This window comes from Myxine glutinosa, chromosome 1 (assembly GCF_964187855.1).
Source record: "Myxine glutinosa chromosome 1, kmMyxGlut1.1, whole genome shotgun sequence".
Taxonomy (NCBI): Eukaryota; Metazoa; Chordata; class Myxini; order Myxiniformes; family Myxinidae; genus Myxine; species Myxine glutinosa.
This window is the reverse complement of record NC_136261.1, coordinates 169,660,312-169,677,963: the sequence shown is the minus strand read 5'-3', so window position 1 is coordinate 169,677,963 and position 17,652 is coordinate 169,660,312. Positions and strand designations below refer to the sequence as shown.

The 17,652-nt window shown below is 42.1% G+C and overlaps 1 protein-coding gene across 1 annotated transcript in view; it reads right to left on the bottom strand.

Moving 5' to 3' along the window:
- The window catches only part of LOC137431078 (unconventional myosin-X), an 87,420-nt gene that overhangs the window by 12,881 nt on the left and 56,887 nt on the right, over positions 1 to 17,652 (bottom strand). Inside the window, exons 14-16 of the mRNA XM_068121973.2 lie at positions 15,902 to 16,096; positions 13,685 to 13,975; positions 12,940 to 13,237 (exon numbers count right to left, since the gene is read on the bottom strand). Coding sequence (XP_067978074.2) covers positions 12,940 to 13,237; positions 13,685 to 13,975; positions 15,902 to 16,096 — 784 coding nt within the window. The remainder of the gene's footprint in view (positions 1 to 12,939; positions 13,238 to 13,684; positions 13,976 to 15,901; positions 16,097 to 17,652) is intronic.

Sequence of the window (17,652 nt, the reverse complement as noted above, 5' to 3'; positions counted from 1 at the left end):
GCCCCTGGAATAGAAACTCCTCATTTGATTGTATTTGCAACAGCTATGTTGATTATGTTTGATGAATACGAGGATGGTCCGTCATAAAGGATACAACACATCTTTGGAGAACAAAGGATGTAGTCGGTTCCCATGTCAACTTTGTTGGAGACATGACTCTCAAATCTAAGAAAGAACATTTTTTGGCTAATAGTCAAAACAAGCATAAGTTCATTCTCATGCTGAGTAAGAAAATTAACGAAAAAGGATTTAAAACCATCCACGCTGATGAGGACGCCAATGTGTTGACCGTGCAGATTGCCATTTATTCTGCTGCCAAATGCGCCATTACAGTGATCGGAGAAGATACGGATCTTGTGGTGCTTCTTTGCTTTCATACTGACCCCGAATCATTTGGCAAGTTATTTTGATCAGAGGGCAAGAAGAGCATGAAAAGGACGGAAATTTGGAACATATGATGGTTGCAGAAAGCATTGGGTCCACAAATTTGTCACTTGTTGCCATCAGCGCATGCCATTGCTGGATGTGACACCACATCACAATTGCTTGGCATCAGGAAGGGGGTAGCTCCTCGAAAGTTGAATACAACCCAGATTTAAAAAAGCAGGCAGGGGATAGATTACAGTGGAGAATCGTCTGGAGCCTCAAATTACCGATTTTCCATCAGCCCCTGAGGACCTATTAAAGGTCATCAGATGTAACTGTAAATCAGACTGCAACACATGCAGGTGCACTTGTAGGAAGCATGGATTTGAATGCACAGGTGCAAGTGTAGAGTACTAGGGTATTGTTTGCACTAACTCATCTGTCCTTCATGTCAGGTCAGGTATGGGAGGATGCGCCGGAGCAGCGCGGCGCCGCATCCACTTTTCTGATGGTAATCCAGGGGCCTCCGTCTGGCCATCCCCCAAGCTGATGCCTGGCCCATCCCTATCTCCTTGAGATGCCGATCAACCTGCTGCAACCACGAGGCTCCCTTGCTGAGAGTATCTGGTGAGGTGGATCAACGTCCTGGAAACGAGCCACATGTCCATACAGCCGCCGCTGACGCTCACGGACCATACAGGAAACAAATCTCATCTGAGTCTCTCTCAGCAACCGCTCATTGGACACAAAGTTCGACCAGCGATAGCCAAGGATTCTCCGAAGAGACTTGGTTCCAAAGGAGTTAAGTCTCATTCTCTGGCCCTTAGTAAGGGTCCAAGTCTCGCATCCATAGAGCAAGACTGGAAGCACCAAGGACTTAAAGACTCTGACTTTCGTCCTCCTGCATTGATACCGACAGCGCCACACCCCATGATCCAGTGAGTCCATGACTCCCCAGGCCCGACCCGGACGTATATCAACCTCTGGCTCACAACATGCAGAGACAGGAATAACACTGCCATGGTAAATGAATCTCTGCGTGACCTCAACATCTTCGCCACAAACAGGCACAGACAAGACAGCAGCATCCAAAATGTCATTGAAAGCCTGGATCTTGGTTTTGACCCAGGAAATCCATAATCCCAGCGACTCCGCCTCCTCATTCAGTGCCTGGAGAGCCTCCGTAAGAATATCCAGCGTTTCCGCAGCATCTGCGAAATCAAGATCAGAGATCTGGACACTCCCAAACGATGCACTGCAGCCTGACCTCTCTGATATCCTCCCCAGAATGTCGATACACTCGAAATAATCTGTCTGTAATAATAATCTGTCCTTCCTGCAGACAATATACCTACTCGAATAACGAAGTGTAGAATAAAGGAAGTGGCTGGGTTCACATTTGTGTGGAGCATCTGCGTAAATATTCAGGAAAATATTTGTGAAGAACTGAGTATGGTGCAAACAAGACGGAAATCTTCTATACTTGTAATATAGATGAGTGTTCTGTCGGCTGTCATCTTGGATTTCATTGGACAAAATGTTTTTGTATGCAATAAATAAATCAAAATGAATATCTACATGCCTGACACTTCTCATATAAACATCACTCAAACCCCACTTCATTGAATATACAAATAACAGTACTGTATATATGGAAAATATTACTCCGAGCAATCATTTTGTATTTATGCAAATTAGCATATTTGCCCCACCTACATCCATCTCTAATTTTGATGTTGCTTAGGAGGGGCTGGGAAGTTAGTTCCAGCAAACTACATTTCTGTTGCAATTTTGTTGAGGTCAAACCACAGACTGACTGAACAATAGTGGGTGCACACTCATTTGATTGAGTCTTTATTCCATTGTACCAGGCCAAATGCCCACTTTTTATTAGTTGCACTAACTATAGAGTTCATAGAACACATTACCCCACACAGTGTTGAAGTATATACTTAAATTTTAATAAAATAATTATTTCAAAGATTGTCCAAAAAAAATATTCCTGAAGTTTAGCACGATTGAAGCAGTCTTATACATCACCCTATATAACATGTCCAAGTAGTGCTAAACGGAGCAGGCTCGTCATCCTCATTAGCAAAATTGAAGGACTGAAGAAAGTCACTACATGTAAAAGAGGTACATTGAAATTTGAATAATTATAACATTGATTTTTGAGGCCATAACACTTATTTGTAGAAATAACACTTAGTTATAGTTCTTATTTATAGTTATACGATGTAGACGACATGTTGTACACAGTTCAGTATCGATAACACATTAATACTACATGAGTTGGTAGATAATGATACAAATATACCCCTACCTTTTTTTGTCTTCGGTGTCCTCTTTTATTTTTTTCAAATTTGGTGGTTATAATTAAACGGAACATTTGTTTTCCGATTCATGTTCCGATTAGTGTTCAAAAAATAACATTCAATTTAAATAAGTTGTTCCTCATTCATAAATTGATGTTTACAGACAGATAGTCTGGGATCCGAGGCCTGGAAATGTGTAAAAAAGTGATTTTGAAGTGACACCCCTGCTATAAAATGTTTGACCCCTAGATCATGTCTGTGGGGGTGTTAGCCACCAGAAAAGTGACTTTAGCAAGGTAGTTTGGATTGCGCGAATTCTGTAAGGACGTTTTTTAACTTGGGGCGTCAACTGTAAAAAAGCAAGAAATTTAGGGGTAGGGGAAATTCAATTGACCATATATCCCATAATACAGGGGTGAGTGCAACAAATTACCACTCATTCTTTTTGTTATAAATTTGGCTTTTATATGAAACATGATTCATCGTGATTGGACCATCCATGAGGTCAGCAGAGGTCAAAAGGTCACAGAAAGTGGGTTAAGCTGAAAATTTAGCTCCTTTATCAAATAATTCACATATGTATATGTCACAATATGTTCTTTGCATCCCTCGACTGTTTCTGGCCTATATTGATCGTAATAGTGATGGTTTACTGTGGTGGTTGATGCTTTTCATCTTTTGTGTGGTGCTAGGGATTATTATGCTACATTTGTTTCAGCAACTTGCTTCACTCTTGCTGATCTTTATGATTACCATAGATCTTCAGCCTTAAACTTCCATTCAGAGACACAAGATGGTGGTAGTTTTGATGCTACAACAAATATAATTTATCAGTACACATTTGAGGGAGAAGGAAGTGGGGAGGTAGTGGGGGCAGTGCCCCTTAAGAAAACCAGGAAACTGACTATCAGTGAACCAGACAAATTCGTTCCAGTAAGTAGTAAACTGACACTGAAGGACAGAAGACAGGCTAGGTCATTACATGATATTGAACTTCCTCATGATGACAAGGGGGAAGCCTGCTTTCTAGCTGACAAGAACATCGTTTGGTTCCTACTGAGGATGTATCCAACACAGTTGATGACGGGTGAAAACGACAAGGACACTGGTAGCCTGACATGGAGCAGCTTCTTTGAATACAGATCTGGGCAACATACAGAGAAAACAAAGATTGGTTATGGACCATTGCTTCCACAAAACCCAACCAACGCAGATGTAGTCCAGACCTCATTGGACTACTTTGTCTCCTTGAGTCTTAAGATGGGTTAGGCTAAGACGGTGGTGACTTGTGACCAGGCGATATATGACATAGTAAAGGGGTTGTTTAGGAAGGAATCGGAAAAGTACAAAGATGTTATTGTTCGACTTGGAGGATTCCATATTGCCCAGAACTTCTTGGGATCTATTGGATTTTTCATAATGGAGAGTGGCATAGAGGACATTCTGGTTTCTAGTGATATCTGTGGTCGAGGTACAGCCAATAAAGTCATGGCAGGAAAAGATTATTATAAGATGGTCCGTTATCATTCATGGTTGAGTGAGGCATTGTTCATGCTGAAGTGGGAGGCATTTGAGAAATGGCTGTTGTTTGAGAAGAATGAGGAGACACTTTCTTTGCTTTCGTCTCTGCTTGAAAGTCTTAGAAATGCCTTTGACAGGAAAGAGAAGGGCGAATTTGCTGCACTCATGAAGGAAGTCATGAAATGCCTAGAGTCACTGGAGTCGCTCTGGGGAGATTTTGAGAAGGGATTAGGAGTGACAGCCCATCTTTGGAGCATGTACATAGACATGGTGCTTATCCTAAGGCATTACATCCATGCTGAGAGAGCTGGGCTTTGGCAACAGCACTTACAAGAGGTACAGAATATGCTACCCTATACCATTGCTTCCGGCCATAGTAAGTACATGTCCTGCCTTCCGATCTATCTCAGTGAGATGCAAAAGCTTCCAGAAACAGCACCAGAAGTGCACGAGGAGTTTGCAGCTGGCAAATTCACAGTTCACCAGACTGCAGGAGACTTTAATGGTGTGTGGACAGACCTTGCCCTTGAACAGACCTACAATAGGGAAGGCAAAACAAGCCTCTTTAAGGGTATAACAGTCTGAATCAGCACGAGAAAAGTACATCAAGGCTCTACCGTTCATGACCTCTGTCTCTGAAAGTGTAAAACAGATGGCACACATGGCCTCGCCGCAATCTGACCACCACGAGAAGCTGAGGAAAGACGACATGGAAGCCGTGTTGCAGATCAAACGGACCGTGGAAGAGAAGATGCAAAACCCATTCGATCCTTCACTTGCGACAGATAAACTAATGAACATATCCACAGGTCAGATTCTTGCAGCAACTACCCTGGTAGATGCCAAACGTCTAGGCTTGGAGGCAATGGATGCTGCCACGACGACGAATGGAGACAAGATTGTCCAACCAAAGATAGAAACATTCGCCACACATCTGAAGAAAAGTAAGAAAAAGATGGACACTGTGAAAGAAGTCATCAGAGAGGAGAGTGCAGTGACAAGGGCACTTTGTTTCGCACAGGACCTGAGTGATGAGGCACGGACTGAGGCATTTAGTTACGAATGGCTTGAGTACCCTCCCTCGTTGTTTGAGCCAGAGAAGAATGGATTTTCCATGCGGAAAGGTTGCAAATCCAACTATCTATCCACTCTACAGGCAGAGGTTGCCGAGTCATGGGAACCGTTAAAAAAGTTGCCTCCTTCTGCATCTGATGCAGTTTATGTAGTCGATGCAATGGCATTCATCCAGCGGTTCAACACACTTGGTTCGAGTACATTTGACCAACTTCAGGAAAGGTACAGGAACAAACTCTTGAACATGAAACCCAGACATTGCACTGAAGTGCATTTCGTGGGCGATCAATATGATTTTGGGTTAAAGAGTCTAAAAGTGGTTGAACGCCAGAGACGGGAGTCAAATACCAATTTGCCAGAGTTTGTTCCAGCGGACATCATGAAAATCCCTGATTGGAACACATTCCTGTCAAACCCTTGTAACAAGACCAATCTGCTGTCGTATCTTGCTTCACGTTGGTCCCAGGAGTCATCCTGGCCTGATGGCTTCTGCCTGGTCCTTGGGGTCAACGCCCAGGCAACTCATGTGACGCAGATGGAACATACCAATGTTGATGAGCTGTACTGCCCTAACCACGAGGAGGCGGACACCAGAATCTTTGCTCACATTGCTAGCTGTGACAACAGCGTAGTTGTCATTCAGGCTACAGATACAGATATCATCGTCTTGTCAATGTATCATTTCCCTCGGTTGACAAACGTTGTTGAGTTATGGGTGGAAAAGGATGATCTGTTCCTCCTGTCAGGGAATAAATATTCATATTGACAATATTGCTAGAATATATATCAATGTAATCTTGTTTAAAGTGAAATATGTTTTACTTTACGAATGAGCAAAAGAGCATAGAACTAGAGTTAACAGGTGGTCGGGAGAGTTAATTTCAGACAAAATGTGTAACGCTCTTGGACCGCCACCTGTCTATCAAAAATAGCCTATGTTCAGTTCACTGCACACAGGCTGCAAATTCTTCCTCAGCAGGTCAGAGCATTTGACCTCTTGAACAGAAATAAGTACTAGCTGGCCAAGAGAGAGCCAAATAAGGTTTTGGATAAGGGAACCAGAAACACCCTGCATGCTCCGCAACATCAAAGGAGTTTGGGGCTTTAAAACCAGGAGAAAGTTGCGATTGGGGAGCAGCAGAGTGGACAAAGCAGAGAGAGCAGAGTGGACTGAAAAGTGTGGACTGGGAGAGTGAATGAAGAGGAGTGAAAACTGAAGACCAGTTGAACTGATCAACCAACTGGAGATTGTCAACAACTGAACGAGCTTCAAAAGACCTACAGACCGAGCTTCAACCAAGACCTACCAAACAAGCTTCAACAAAGACTGGAACAAAGACTCATTAAAGATCTCGGCTTAGTATACAACAAATTCTCTAAAGTGAATAAACCATTGATTTTGCTAAACCGAGTCTCTTGAAGTTTTAGTAACATAACACCAGTAATTAGTATTAATTCTCCAAGACTCCCCATCCATGACTTGGTGAATGAGTTGGCCACAGCAGTTGGAAAGGACGTATTGGCACTCACAGACACACTGCTCATCTCCTACATTCTGTCAGGTTGTGATTCGGTGAGCTATCCTTTCAAACGGGGTATGAAGAGAGCAGTGAAAGTCGCACTCCAGCATGTTGACAAACAGCCAGCGTTGTCCAATTTCATCCGACATGAATCCGGACCTTCTGCACATGATCAGGTGATAACTGAAGCACGAAGCTTCTTTTGTGATCTCTACAGCAAGCCAGGGTATTCATCCCTGGATAAGCTCCGCGCCCACTTGTTTGCATCTAGCAAACTAGATCTGCACTCCCTTCCTCCAACAGAAGATGCTTTTCACTTCCACGTTCTCAGGAGCCTTTGTCAGATCAGCTTATACAAGCAAGCTTCACTCAACAATCCAGTGCTTCTTCCACTTGAAGAGTATGGCAAGAGTGTGGATGATGACAGGTTAATTCCTGTCATGAAGAGCAAGCCATCAAAGCCTTCTGTTGCGAAGTTGAAGTACTGCAAATGTAAGAAGAAACCGAACTGCCTGAGGAATTGCCCTTGTGCGAAAGCTGGAGTACCATGCATCATTCATTGCATGTGCCTGCAATGGCGACAGAGAAAAATGTGGACGGCTTCTGACTGATGACGGTGATGATGATGAGTAAATAGAGGTAATGACACTTTTCCAGACAGTATGTGGTATGACTTGTCGTTTTAAAACATGTTGAAGAGTACCGTGCAAATAGATAGTGTGAATGCCCGATTTTGGTGATTTTTTTAAAGTTATGCAAATCTAAAGTGACATACATGCCAGTAAGTTAAGTTCAGTCGGGGCATTTCTTTCCCAAAAACATCAGAGGGGTACAAACAACATATTTTGGGTGTAAAAGTTTGGCTATATTGAGCTTGAAGTAGGAAAAATGTGATTTTATTTACTAAAGGAGCTAAACTTTTAGCTTAACCCACTTTCCGTGACCTTTTGACCTCTGCTGACCTCATGGATGGTCCAATCACGTTGAATCATGTTTCATATAAAAGCCAAATTTATAACAAAAAGAATGAGTGGTAATTTGTTGCACTCACCCCTGTATTATGGGATATATGGTCAATTGAATTTCCCCTACCCCTAAATTTCTTGCTTTTTTACAGTTGACGCCCCAAGTTAAAAAACGTCCTTACAGAATTCGCGCAATCCAAACTACCTTGCTAAAGTCACTTTTCTGGTGGCTAACACCCCCACAGACATGATCTAGGGGTCAAACATTTTATAGCAGGGGTGTCACTTCAAAATCAAATTTTGAGGTCTCGGATCCCAGACTAAGACAGATGGATGGATGGGCAGACATTAACCAATTGCTTAACCCCACTACTCGCTTCGCATGCGCAGGGTAATGAGGAATAATGACCATTCCACACAATGTGAACTGTGGGTTATAAGTACATACAGTGCATTCAGAAAGTATTCAGACCCCTTCACTTTTTTCACATTTTGTTATGTTGCAACCTTATGCTGAAATCGTTTAAATTCATTTTTTCCCTCATCAATCTACACTCAATACCCCATAATGACGAAGAGAAAACAGGATTTTAGAGAGTTTTGCAAATTTATTAAAATGAAAAAAACTGAAATATCACATTGACATAAGTATTCAGACCCTTTGCTATGACACTTGAAATTTAGCTCAGGTGCCTCCCATTTCTCTTGATAATCTTTGAGATGTTTCTACACCTTGATTTGAGTCTACCTGTGGTAAATTCAATTGATTGGACATGATTTGGGAAGGCACACACCTGTCTGTATAAGGTCTCACAGCTGACAATGCATATCAGAGCAAAAACCAAGCCATGAGGTCGAAGGAACTGTCTGCAGAGCTCAGAGACAGGATTGTGTCGAGGCACAGATCTGGGGAAGCCCACAAAAAAAATTTCTGCTGCATTGAAGGTTCCCAAGAGCACAGTGGCCTCCATAATTCTTAAATGGAAGAAGTTTGGAGCAACCAGGACTCTTCTCAGAGCTGGCCGCCCGGCCAAACTGAGCAATCGGGGGAGAAGGGTCTTGGTAAGAGAGGTGACCAAGAACCCGATGGTCACTCTGGCTGAGCTCCAGAGATCCTGTGTGGAGATGGGAGAAGCTCCCAGAAGGACAACCATCACTGCAACACTCCACCGATCTGGGCTTTATGGCAGAGTGGCCAGACGGAAGCCTCTCCTTAGTGAAAGACACATGAAAGCCCACAGAATCTTGTTTCTCAGTCTGAGAGTCCTTTCGGTGCTTTTTTGCAAACTCCAAGCGGGCTTTCATGTGTGGACTCCAATCAAGGTGTAGAAACATCTCAAAGATGATCAAAATAAATGGGAGGCACCTGAGCTAAATTTCAAGTGTCATAGCAAAGGGTATGAATACTTATGTCAATGTGATATTTCAGTTTTTTCTTTTTAATAAATTTGCAAAACTTTCTAAAACCTGTTTTCTCTTTGTCATTATGGGGTATTGAGTGTAGATTGATGAGGGAAAAAATGAATTTAAACGATTTCAGCATAAGGCTGCAACATAACAAAATGTGAAAAAAGTGAAGGGGTCTGAATACTTTCTGAATGCACTGTAGTTGAATGAACTCAACATCTTCAGGGTGATCATGATTGATCATCAATGGTGGTGTAAGGATGAATGTTTACTTGCATCGATTTCCCAGTTTTTAATCTGTTTAACATATTTAATATCGATTCATAATAATCACCGTTTTTTGGCATAAGTGGTATGAAAGTCATGCCAACTTAAAACTACTGTGTCATTTGTTGTTTTTCTTTTTTGTTGCAACAAATAATTAAAATAGCAATGTCAGAAGATAATGGGTTGTATAGGGAAACAGTATTGATGAGCGATGAATGAAGGCCAGTATTGGTGAGCCATGAATGAAGCCCAGTATTGGTGAGCCATGAATAAAGCCCAGTATTGGTGAGCCATGAATAAAGGCCAGTATTGGTGAGCCATGAATAAAGGCCAGTATTGGTGAGCCATGAATAAAGGCCAGTATTGGTGAGCCATGAATAAAGGCCAGTATTGGTGAGCCATGAATAAAGGCCAGTATTGGTGAGCCATGAATAAAGGCCAGTATTGGTGAGCCATGAATAAAGGCCAGTATTGGTGAGTCATGAATAAAGGCCAGTATTGGTGAGCCATGAATAAAGGCCAGTATTGGTGAGCCATGAATGAGGGCCAGTATTGGTGAGCCATGAATAAAGGCCAGTATTGGTGAGCCATGAATAAAGGCCAGTATTTGTGAGCCATGAATAAAGGCCAGTATTGGTGAGCCATGAATAAAGGCCAGTATTGGTGAGCCATGAATAAAGGCCAGTATTGGTGAGCCATGAATAAAGGCCAGTATTGGTGAGCCATGAATAAAGGCCAGTATTGGTGAGCCATGAATAAAGGCCAGTATTGGTGAGCCATGAATAAAGGCCAGTATTGGTGAGCCATGAATAAAGGCCAGTATTGGTGAGCCATGAATAAAGGCCAGTATTGGTGAGCCATGAATAAAGGCCAGTATTGGTGAGCCATGAATAAAGGCCAGTATTGGTGAGCCATGAATAAAGGCCAGTATTGGTGAGCCATGAATAAAGGCCAGTATTGGTGAGCCATGAATAAAGGCCAGCATTGGTGAGCCATGAATAAAGGCCAGCATTGGTGAGCCATGAATAAAGGCCAGTATTGGTGAACCATGAATGAAGCATTAGTTGGTGGATGTTAAAGATCCCGCGGTGTCCTTCACAAAGAGTAGGTGAGCTATCGCCGACAACTTGAAGGAGTTCCAAAAATTGAATTCCTGCCTGTGAAACACTGGGATGACAGCTGGGTTGGGATTCAATCCCAGGCTAAACGGCTTAGAGGTAAGTGTCCTTACATCGGGGCCATCTTGTCAGCCATATATACAGTATTTTATTTTGTGTGGAAATCACCCCATAAAGACAAAACACCACTCTAGGTAATAAAGGTTAGATAAAGATACGGATAAAACAAAACAAAAGAAAGGAAAACAAAACAAAACAATAAACATCTATAAGACAGGAAGTAGCAGAAGTCAGGTAAAATGTGATGAAGCCTCAAAGATGTAGGAAGTTAAAAAAAAAATTTTTTAAATTATATATATATATACAGTCACGTGAAAAAGAGTAAGTACACCCCATGTCAAGTTTTGACTTTTTCAACATATTTCAACATACAGCTATTTGATCTTCATTTCAACAATATTGATAGATAAAGGTGATATTGAAGGAGCTGGGGCTCCCACGTCGATCGGAAGAATGGACGCGACAAAAAGCTGGAATTCATCCGAGTTGCTTTAATCAAACCAAACACTCAGGCACTCTGAAAAGCCCGTTTATCGGGCAGCAATATATATACATATTATCCCGGAGCGTTTGCCCAGGAAAGGCGAGAGGGGGCGTGGCCGAGCGTCCTGGCTGCGGCCTGGCAAGTTGAGGGCGAGCCTGCCCGGGCGTCCCGACCGAGGCCTGGCAAGTTGAGCGCAGGCCTGCCCGGGCGTCCTGGACGAGCCCGGCATGGTGATCGCTCCGCGTCCTTGATAGGTGCAAGGCGATTGTGAAAACCCAGCGGTAGCCGCTACAATATAATGTAACAAATATCATGAAACATTTACATTTTGTCGCCCATTGTATAATTTAAATAAACATAAATGCAAATTTCGGATGTGGAAAAAGTAAGTACACCCTTGGCTCGAATAGCTGGTATTGCCCCCTTTGGCAGAAACAACCTCAAGTAGGCGTTTCTTATAAATGTCTACCAGTCTCTGACATCGACTGAAAGAAATTTTTGCCCACTCCTCCATGCAGAATTCTTTCAGCTGTGCGATGTTTGAGGGGTTTCTTGCATGCACAGCTCGTTTCAAATCCCCCCACAACATCTCGATGGGATTTAGATCCGGGCTTTGACTTGGCCATTCCAGAACCCTCCATTTCTTTCTTTTCAGCCATTCCTTGGTGGATTTACTGGTATGTTTAGGGTCATTGTCATGTTGCAAGGTCCACCTTCGGTTGAGCTTCAACTTTCCGACAGATGGCCTCACATTATCCTCAAACATCCTCTGGTACAATGAAGAATTCATAGTGGATTCTATGATGGTGAGCTGCCCAGGCCCTGATGCAGCAAAGCTGCCCCAAACCATAATATTTCCACCACCATGTGGTCAAATTCTGTCTTTGGTTTTCGCCAAACATGTCTTCTAGTACTGTGGCCAAATAGCTCGACCTTTGACTCATCTGTCCAGAGCACATTGTTCCAGAAGTGCTGGTCTTTGCCGAGGTGTTCATTGGCAAACTTTAGTCTTGCCCTGATGTTCTTTCTGGACAGCAAAGGTTTCCTCCTGGCACACCTCCCATGTAGATCAAATTTGTGCAGCCTCTTTCTAATGGTAGACTCGTGCACTTTGACATCAACAGTGGAAAGAGCTACCTGTAGGTCCCGTGATGACATTCTGGGGTTCTTAGAGACTTCTTTCAGCATCTTGCGGTCTGCTCTCGGGCTGAACTTGCTGGGGCGGCCTGGCCTGATCAAGTTGGCAGTTGTTTGGAATCTTCTCCACTTGTAGATGATCTTCCAGATAGTCGAATGATTGATTTCAAATTGTTTGGAGATCTTTTTAAATCCCTTCCCAGACTCGTAGGCATCTCTAACCTTCTTTCTGAAGGCCTCAGATAGCTCTTTTGATCTAGGCATGGTGACGCCGCACACTTCAACAACAAAGAGCAAACAAAACGAAATGTCTGAGGTTTAAATAAGACAGGTTCCTCCAAGATCCTCTCTAACGATGTTCTAATCATTTGCACCTGAGCTGGTGCACCTGATTCTAATTTTAGGTATTTGAAGTAGTGATAAATGTAGGGGTGTACTTACTTTTTCCACATGCGAAATTTGCATTTATGTTTATTTAAATTACACAATGGACTACAAAATGTAAATGTTTCATGATATTTGTTATATTATATCACCTTTATCTATCAATATTGTTGAAATGAAGATCAAATAGCTGTATGTTGAAATATGTTGAAAAAGTCAAAACTTTACATGGGGTGTACTTACTTTTTCACGTGACTGTATGTATATATACATACATACATACACATAAATAAAGCAATTCCACGTTTCACGATCACATGCCTTTTGAGGTGAAAGCGAACATATCGTAGGAGTGTGCGGTTCGGAGGAAAGGTGACACAGGCACAGGCCAGCAGTTGCCAGCACAACATGGCTGCCGGCAACCGATTGTTTGGCACATTGACGGTCTGCTTCACCAGCTGGCAATATAGTTCATCACGCAGGTATGGCAGGTCTAGGCAGGTTTGGAGTACATCGCGAAACTCCCGGAAGGGATCGTGCATGCTGTGCAGCATGAGGAGGGTGTTATAGATGTGCAGGGCCTCTTCTTGTAGAGGACCGTAGCTTCGTTGAGCCCATGCTGGTGAAACACATTGGAGATGAGCGGGAAGGAAATTCTTAAGATTCCTAAATTGATTTATTGTATTACATAAAGGCAACACTAATAGGGGAACTAGCAACAAGACACGTATTACATCAAAATGTGAGCTCGACCAAAAGACATCAGCAAATAGACTGCTGCTTTTCTTCACTACAACACAATAAATCTAACTGTAGTACCAGTGCCAATTTCCTTTTGAATCAGATTAATATTTGCCACAAGCAACTGCTTTTGATTCGATTATCTGATATACACTAGAAGATCAATAATGCGACAAAAAAATAATTCAATAAGACAATAAATTATAATGAAAAGGTTGAATGCGTCGGGGGCGGGGGGGTATACAACTACTTGAAATTCATGATGAGGAAGTAGATATTAAAAGGGAATAGGGAACCATTGCTTGTTTAGCTTGATTCTTCTTACCAGAGCACTTATTCGCACCAGGTTTTCCAAAGGGTATTGGTGTGAGTGGTGACTGCAATGGGTGGCTCGAATAACGCAGGATAGGGTTGCGTGTATAGAACTGTTCAATGGCGTGAGGGTCTGCCACGTAGTGCCGCAGCTCGGTGAGCAGGCGCTGTGTAGCCGTGGCGATGGGCATCTTGGATTCGATGACTGTCTGTACTGCGCTGGCCCAACGCGATGCCTCAGTAACCAGACGAGAGAAAAGATGAAAGGTGCAAGTTCGTCCGTGCACAATGATACCCCAGAAGCCTGAAAGGAAACATGCGAGACAGATAGATTCAGATTTAACCCACATTGACAACTCATCATTCATTCAGACTTAACCCACATTGACAAATCATCATTCATTCAGACTTCACCCACATTGATAACTCATCATTCATTCAGACTTAACCCACATTGACAACTCATCATTCATTCAGACTTAACCCACATTGACAACTCATCATTCATTCAGACTTAACCCACATTGACAACTCATCATTCATTCAGACTTAACATGAAAAAGAAAGATTACGTGGTGGCTTAACAACCAGGAATGAATATCTGTTAGGATCTTCTGAGATCACAGTAGGCTCCATGTGCAATCCAAGTCTAAGGCACCCCACGACCTCACGATTTATCATCCAGTTCCTAAGTGTGCTATAATGGTTGCTATGTTCAAAGAGTCTTGAAGGATCTTTGTGTTCATCAAGCTATGATTTGAGTTACACCTTCTCTCGATTGTCATATTTATTTGGATGTATATTTCCACACTAGCAGAAGCATGTGGTAAAAAATACCAAAATATAAAAAAGGAAGCCTTTTATTCTTGCGCTAATTGAAGGAGCTCAAAAATGGGACATTATATATTTCTTAACAGGAAATAAAGAATTATATATATACAGATATAAATAATTATATATGTATATTATATATATATATATATATATATATATATATTGTTGCGGATCTCTCGAAGCCCGTCGACGTACAGAGGGGGGGTTAAACCCTTTTTCCCCCTCGGGTCTTCGAGTCCACGAGGCCGAGTCGCCACTCCCGTAGCGAGCGTGCGGAAGGGTATCGGGTCGATTCCACACGTACCTTCGGGACCCACGCTGCCACGAAAACGGGGACTGGACCTCGCACAAGCCACGCTAATCGAATACGCCCGAGCGGTTTGCGTATCACGTGACTCGTGCCGTTACTTTTATTGAACCCGATTCGAGCGGTTTTATTCGTGCGATGCTAGGCCAATGGTGAAATGATGGGCACGATCAAATGGAAGAAAGAACAGGTTTATTTACAACTATACAAGGCGAAGAGACACAGAGCAGGCTTAATCAGTCTTAACTTATGCCCGGACAAGAGCCCACTCACTCACGCAGGGAAAAGGAGGAAGGACAAGTTCGCGCTCCAAACGCGTCTTGGCGCCGTTCACTCCGGACAGCTCGCCCGGCGTGGCCCTCGGGTGTTCATGGCATTACCTAAACACCAACTGGGTTCAATTTTTTTGTGTGGTTTTAAAAATTGTAATATTCCTGGAGGTTTGGATTAATTTGAAGCAACTTTTACTTTATGTTTTTCTCTTCCTGAAGAGCCTGTGTTTCAGGGTACATCAGGCAGACAGACCGACAGCATTAGCCTATCATATACAAGCAAAAGTACCCGTCCACAGTTTTTGGAAAAGGAAGAAAACGTATTCGTCTTCAGTAATGAGAAAAGTTTAAGTTAATCTACCAATTTAAATTATTCCATGGACTTTAAAAAGGTTAATTGTTTTGCACTCTTTGCTTCACTTAGACTTAGAGCCAAAGCTCTGAGTTACTCATACCATTCATCGCGAAATGATGGTGAAATATCGGGTGGCGGGGGTTGGATTTGTCTATAAAGAGGGAAGAATATAGCTATGTTAAATTGTCTTTTACCCCATGTTGATGTGTATTAAATCCACTTTAATCCAGATGTTCATGGTCATTTTAAAGATTACTGGAAGGGACAATAAAGTGACTGACTAGATTGCATCAAGAAAAGTGAAAGGAAAATGCAAAATAACCAATCAGCACCTTTTCAAACACAGCGTGGGAAGCTGTAAACGGGTGACAGACAAATCCACGGACAGACATAACTGCTTGCAATATTTACGAAATCGATTATATGGCAAGTTCAAACTATTTTTGTCCACTATACACACACCTGTATCATTATGTTGCTTTTCTCCAAGTTGTTCTACACAACACAAACTACTGAGGACCAAACTTCCCAGCTTTTTAGTTCCGCGTACTGAACTTCTGTAAACATCCAAAGAGTCTTGTGTTAGCACCACCCAGCGCTTTTTGAGACATGGGCTCTGCTCCTTATGCTTCTTGTTCAGCGCCTTGTACAGCCATCCTGGAACAACAAAATTAGGAAAAATAGTGAATTCTATGAGATCCCTTCAGTTGTTGAGTGGGTTTACAGTAGCCTGCAGAAGTACTGTATTCACATTTTGATACCACCTGAGCTTATTTAATGATGCTTTCAAATCACACTTAATATATAGAGTCTACTCAAACTACTCCAAAGTGATAAAGCTAAAAAAAATGCAGATAAAATTTGAACAAGTTAAATTAACAGAGATAATCAGATGATTCTCAATTGCATAAGTATTCAAACCCTTAGCCTAATTAACCCTAAATCACTTCAGGAGCAAATTATTAGTGTGAAAGGTTACATAATAAGTGTAATAGGTTTCACCTGCATGTAATCAGTGGTTAAACTTCAAAATTAAGCTCCACCACTTATATCTCAGGAGTTTTAAGGTGCAACTCACTTGATCAACCAACAAGGCAAACATGAATATCAAGGAGCTTTCCAAATAAGTCAGACTTAGAGTGATGGAGAAGCACCATTCAGGAGAGGGTTATAAGAAGATTTCAGTCACTCGTTATCCCTTTGAGCAAGGTGAAATACATCATTAAGAAGTAGACAACGTATCATACCACCCAGTCTCTACCCTGATCAGGTTGTCCATCCAAACTCAGCAGCTGGGCAAGCAAGAAACTGGTTCGGGATGTCACTGCAAATCCAACAATGACTTTGAAAGATCAGAGAAAAGTTCTGATCAGACGAGACAAAATTGAAATGTTTGGTCTAAATTCAAAGTATTATGTATGGCGCAAGTCTAACACTGCACATCACCCAGTAAACACCATTCCTACTGTTAAGCATGGTGGTGACCGCATCATGTTATGGGGCTGATTTCCATCAGCAGGGACTGGCAGACTTGTCAGGATAGAAAGGCTAATGGATGGTGCAAAGTACAGGAGGATCATTGATGAAAAACTGCTTGAGTCAGGCATGAATTTGAAACTGGGTAGAAGATTTACATTTCATCAGGACAAATATCCGAAGCACAAAGCTAAATCCACATTGGAGTGGCTGAATAAGAATAAAGCAAATGTTCTTTTGTGGCCTAGTCAAAGTCCTGACTTGAAACCAATTGAACATTTATGGCGAGATTTGAAGATTGCAGTCCATTTACAATCCCCATGAAAACTGGCAGAACTAGAGCAATTTTTACATGAAGAATGTGCAAAGATTTCACCACCTCACTGTACAAGGCTGGTAGAGATCTACCCAAAAAGACTCATAACAGTCATTGCTGAAAAAGGTACTTCCACGAAATACTGATCGAAGGGGCTCAATACTTTTGCAACCAGTGAATTTTGATTTGTACATGTTTTTTGCAGGTATTCCTGACATTTAACCTCCTTCCACTATAACAGTGTTTCGTTTGATCTCTTCAGTTATGGACAAAAAAGTAGTTCATTTTGAAAAATTGTTTGTATATAATTCGTAATTTATCTAAATATGCCATTATTGATAGGGGTGACTACTTTTGCAGGCCACTTTATTGTGTTTGCATTGGATAATTTTAAAAAAAACACGTAAGCACTAAAACGGAA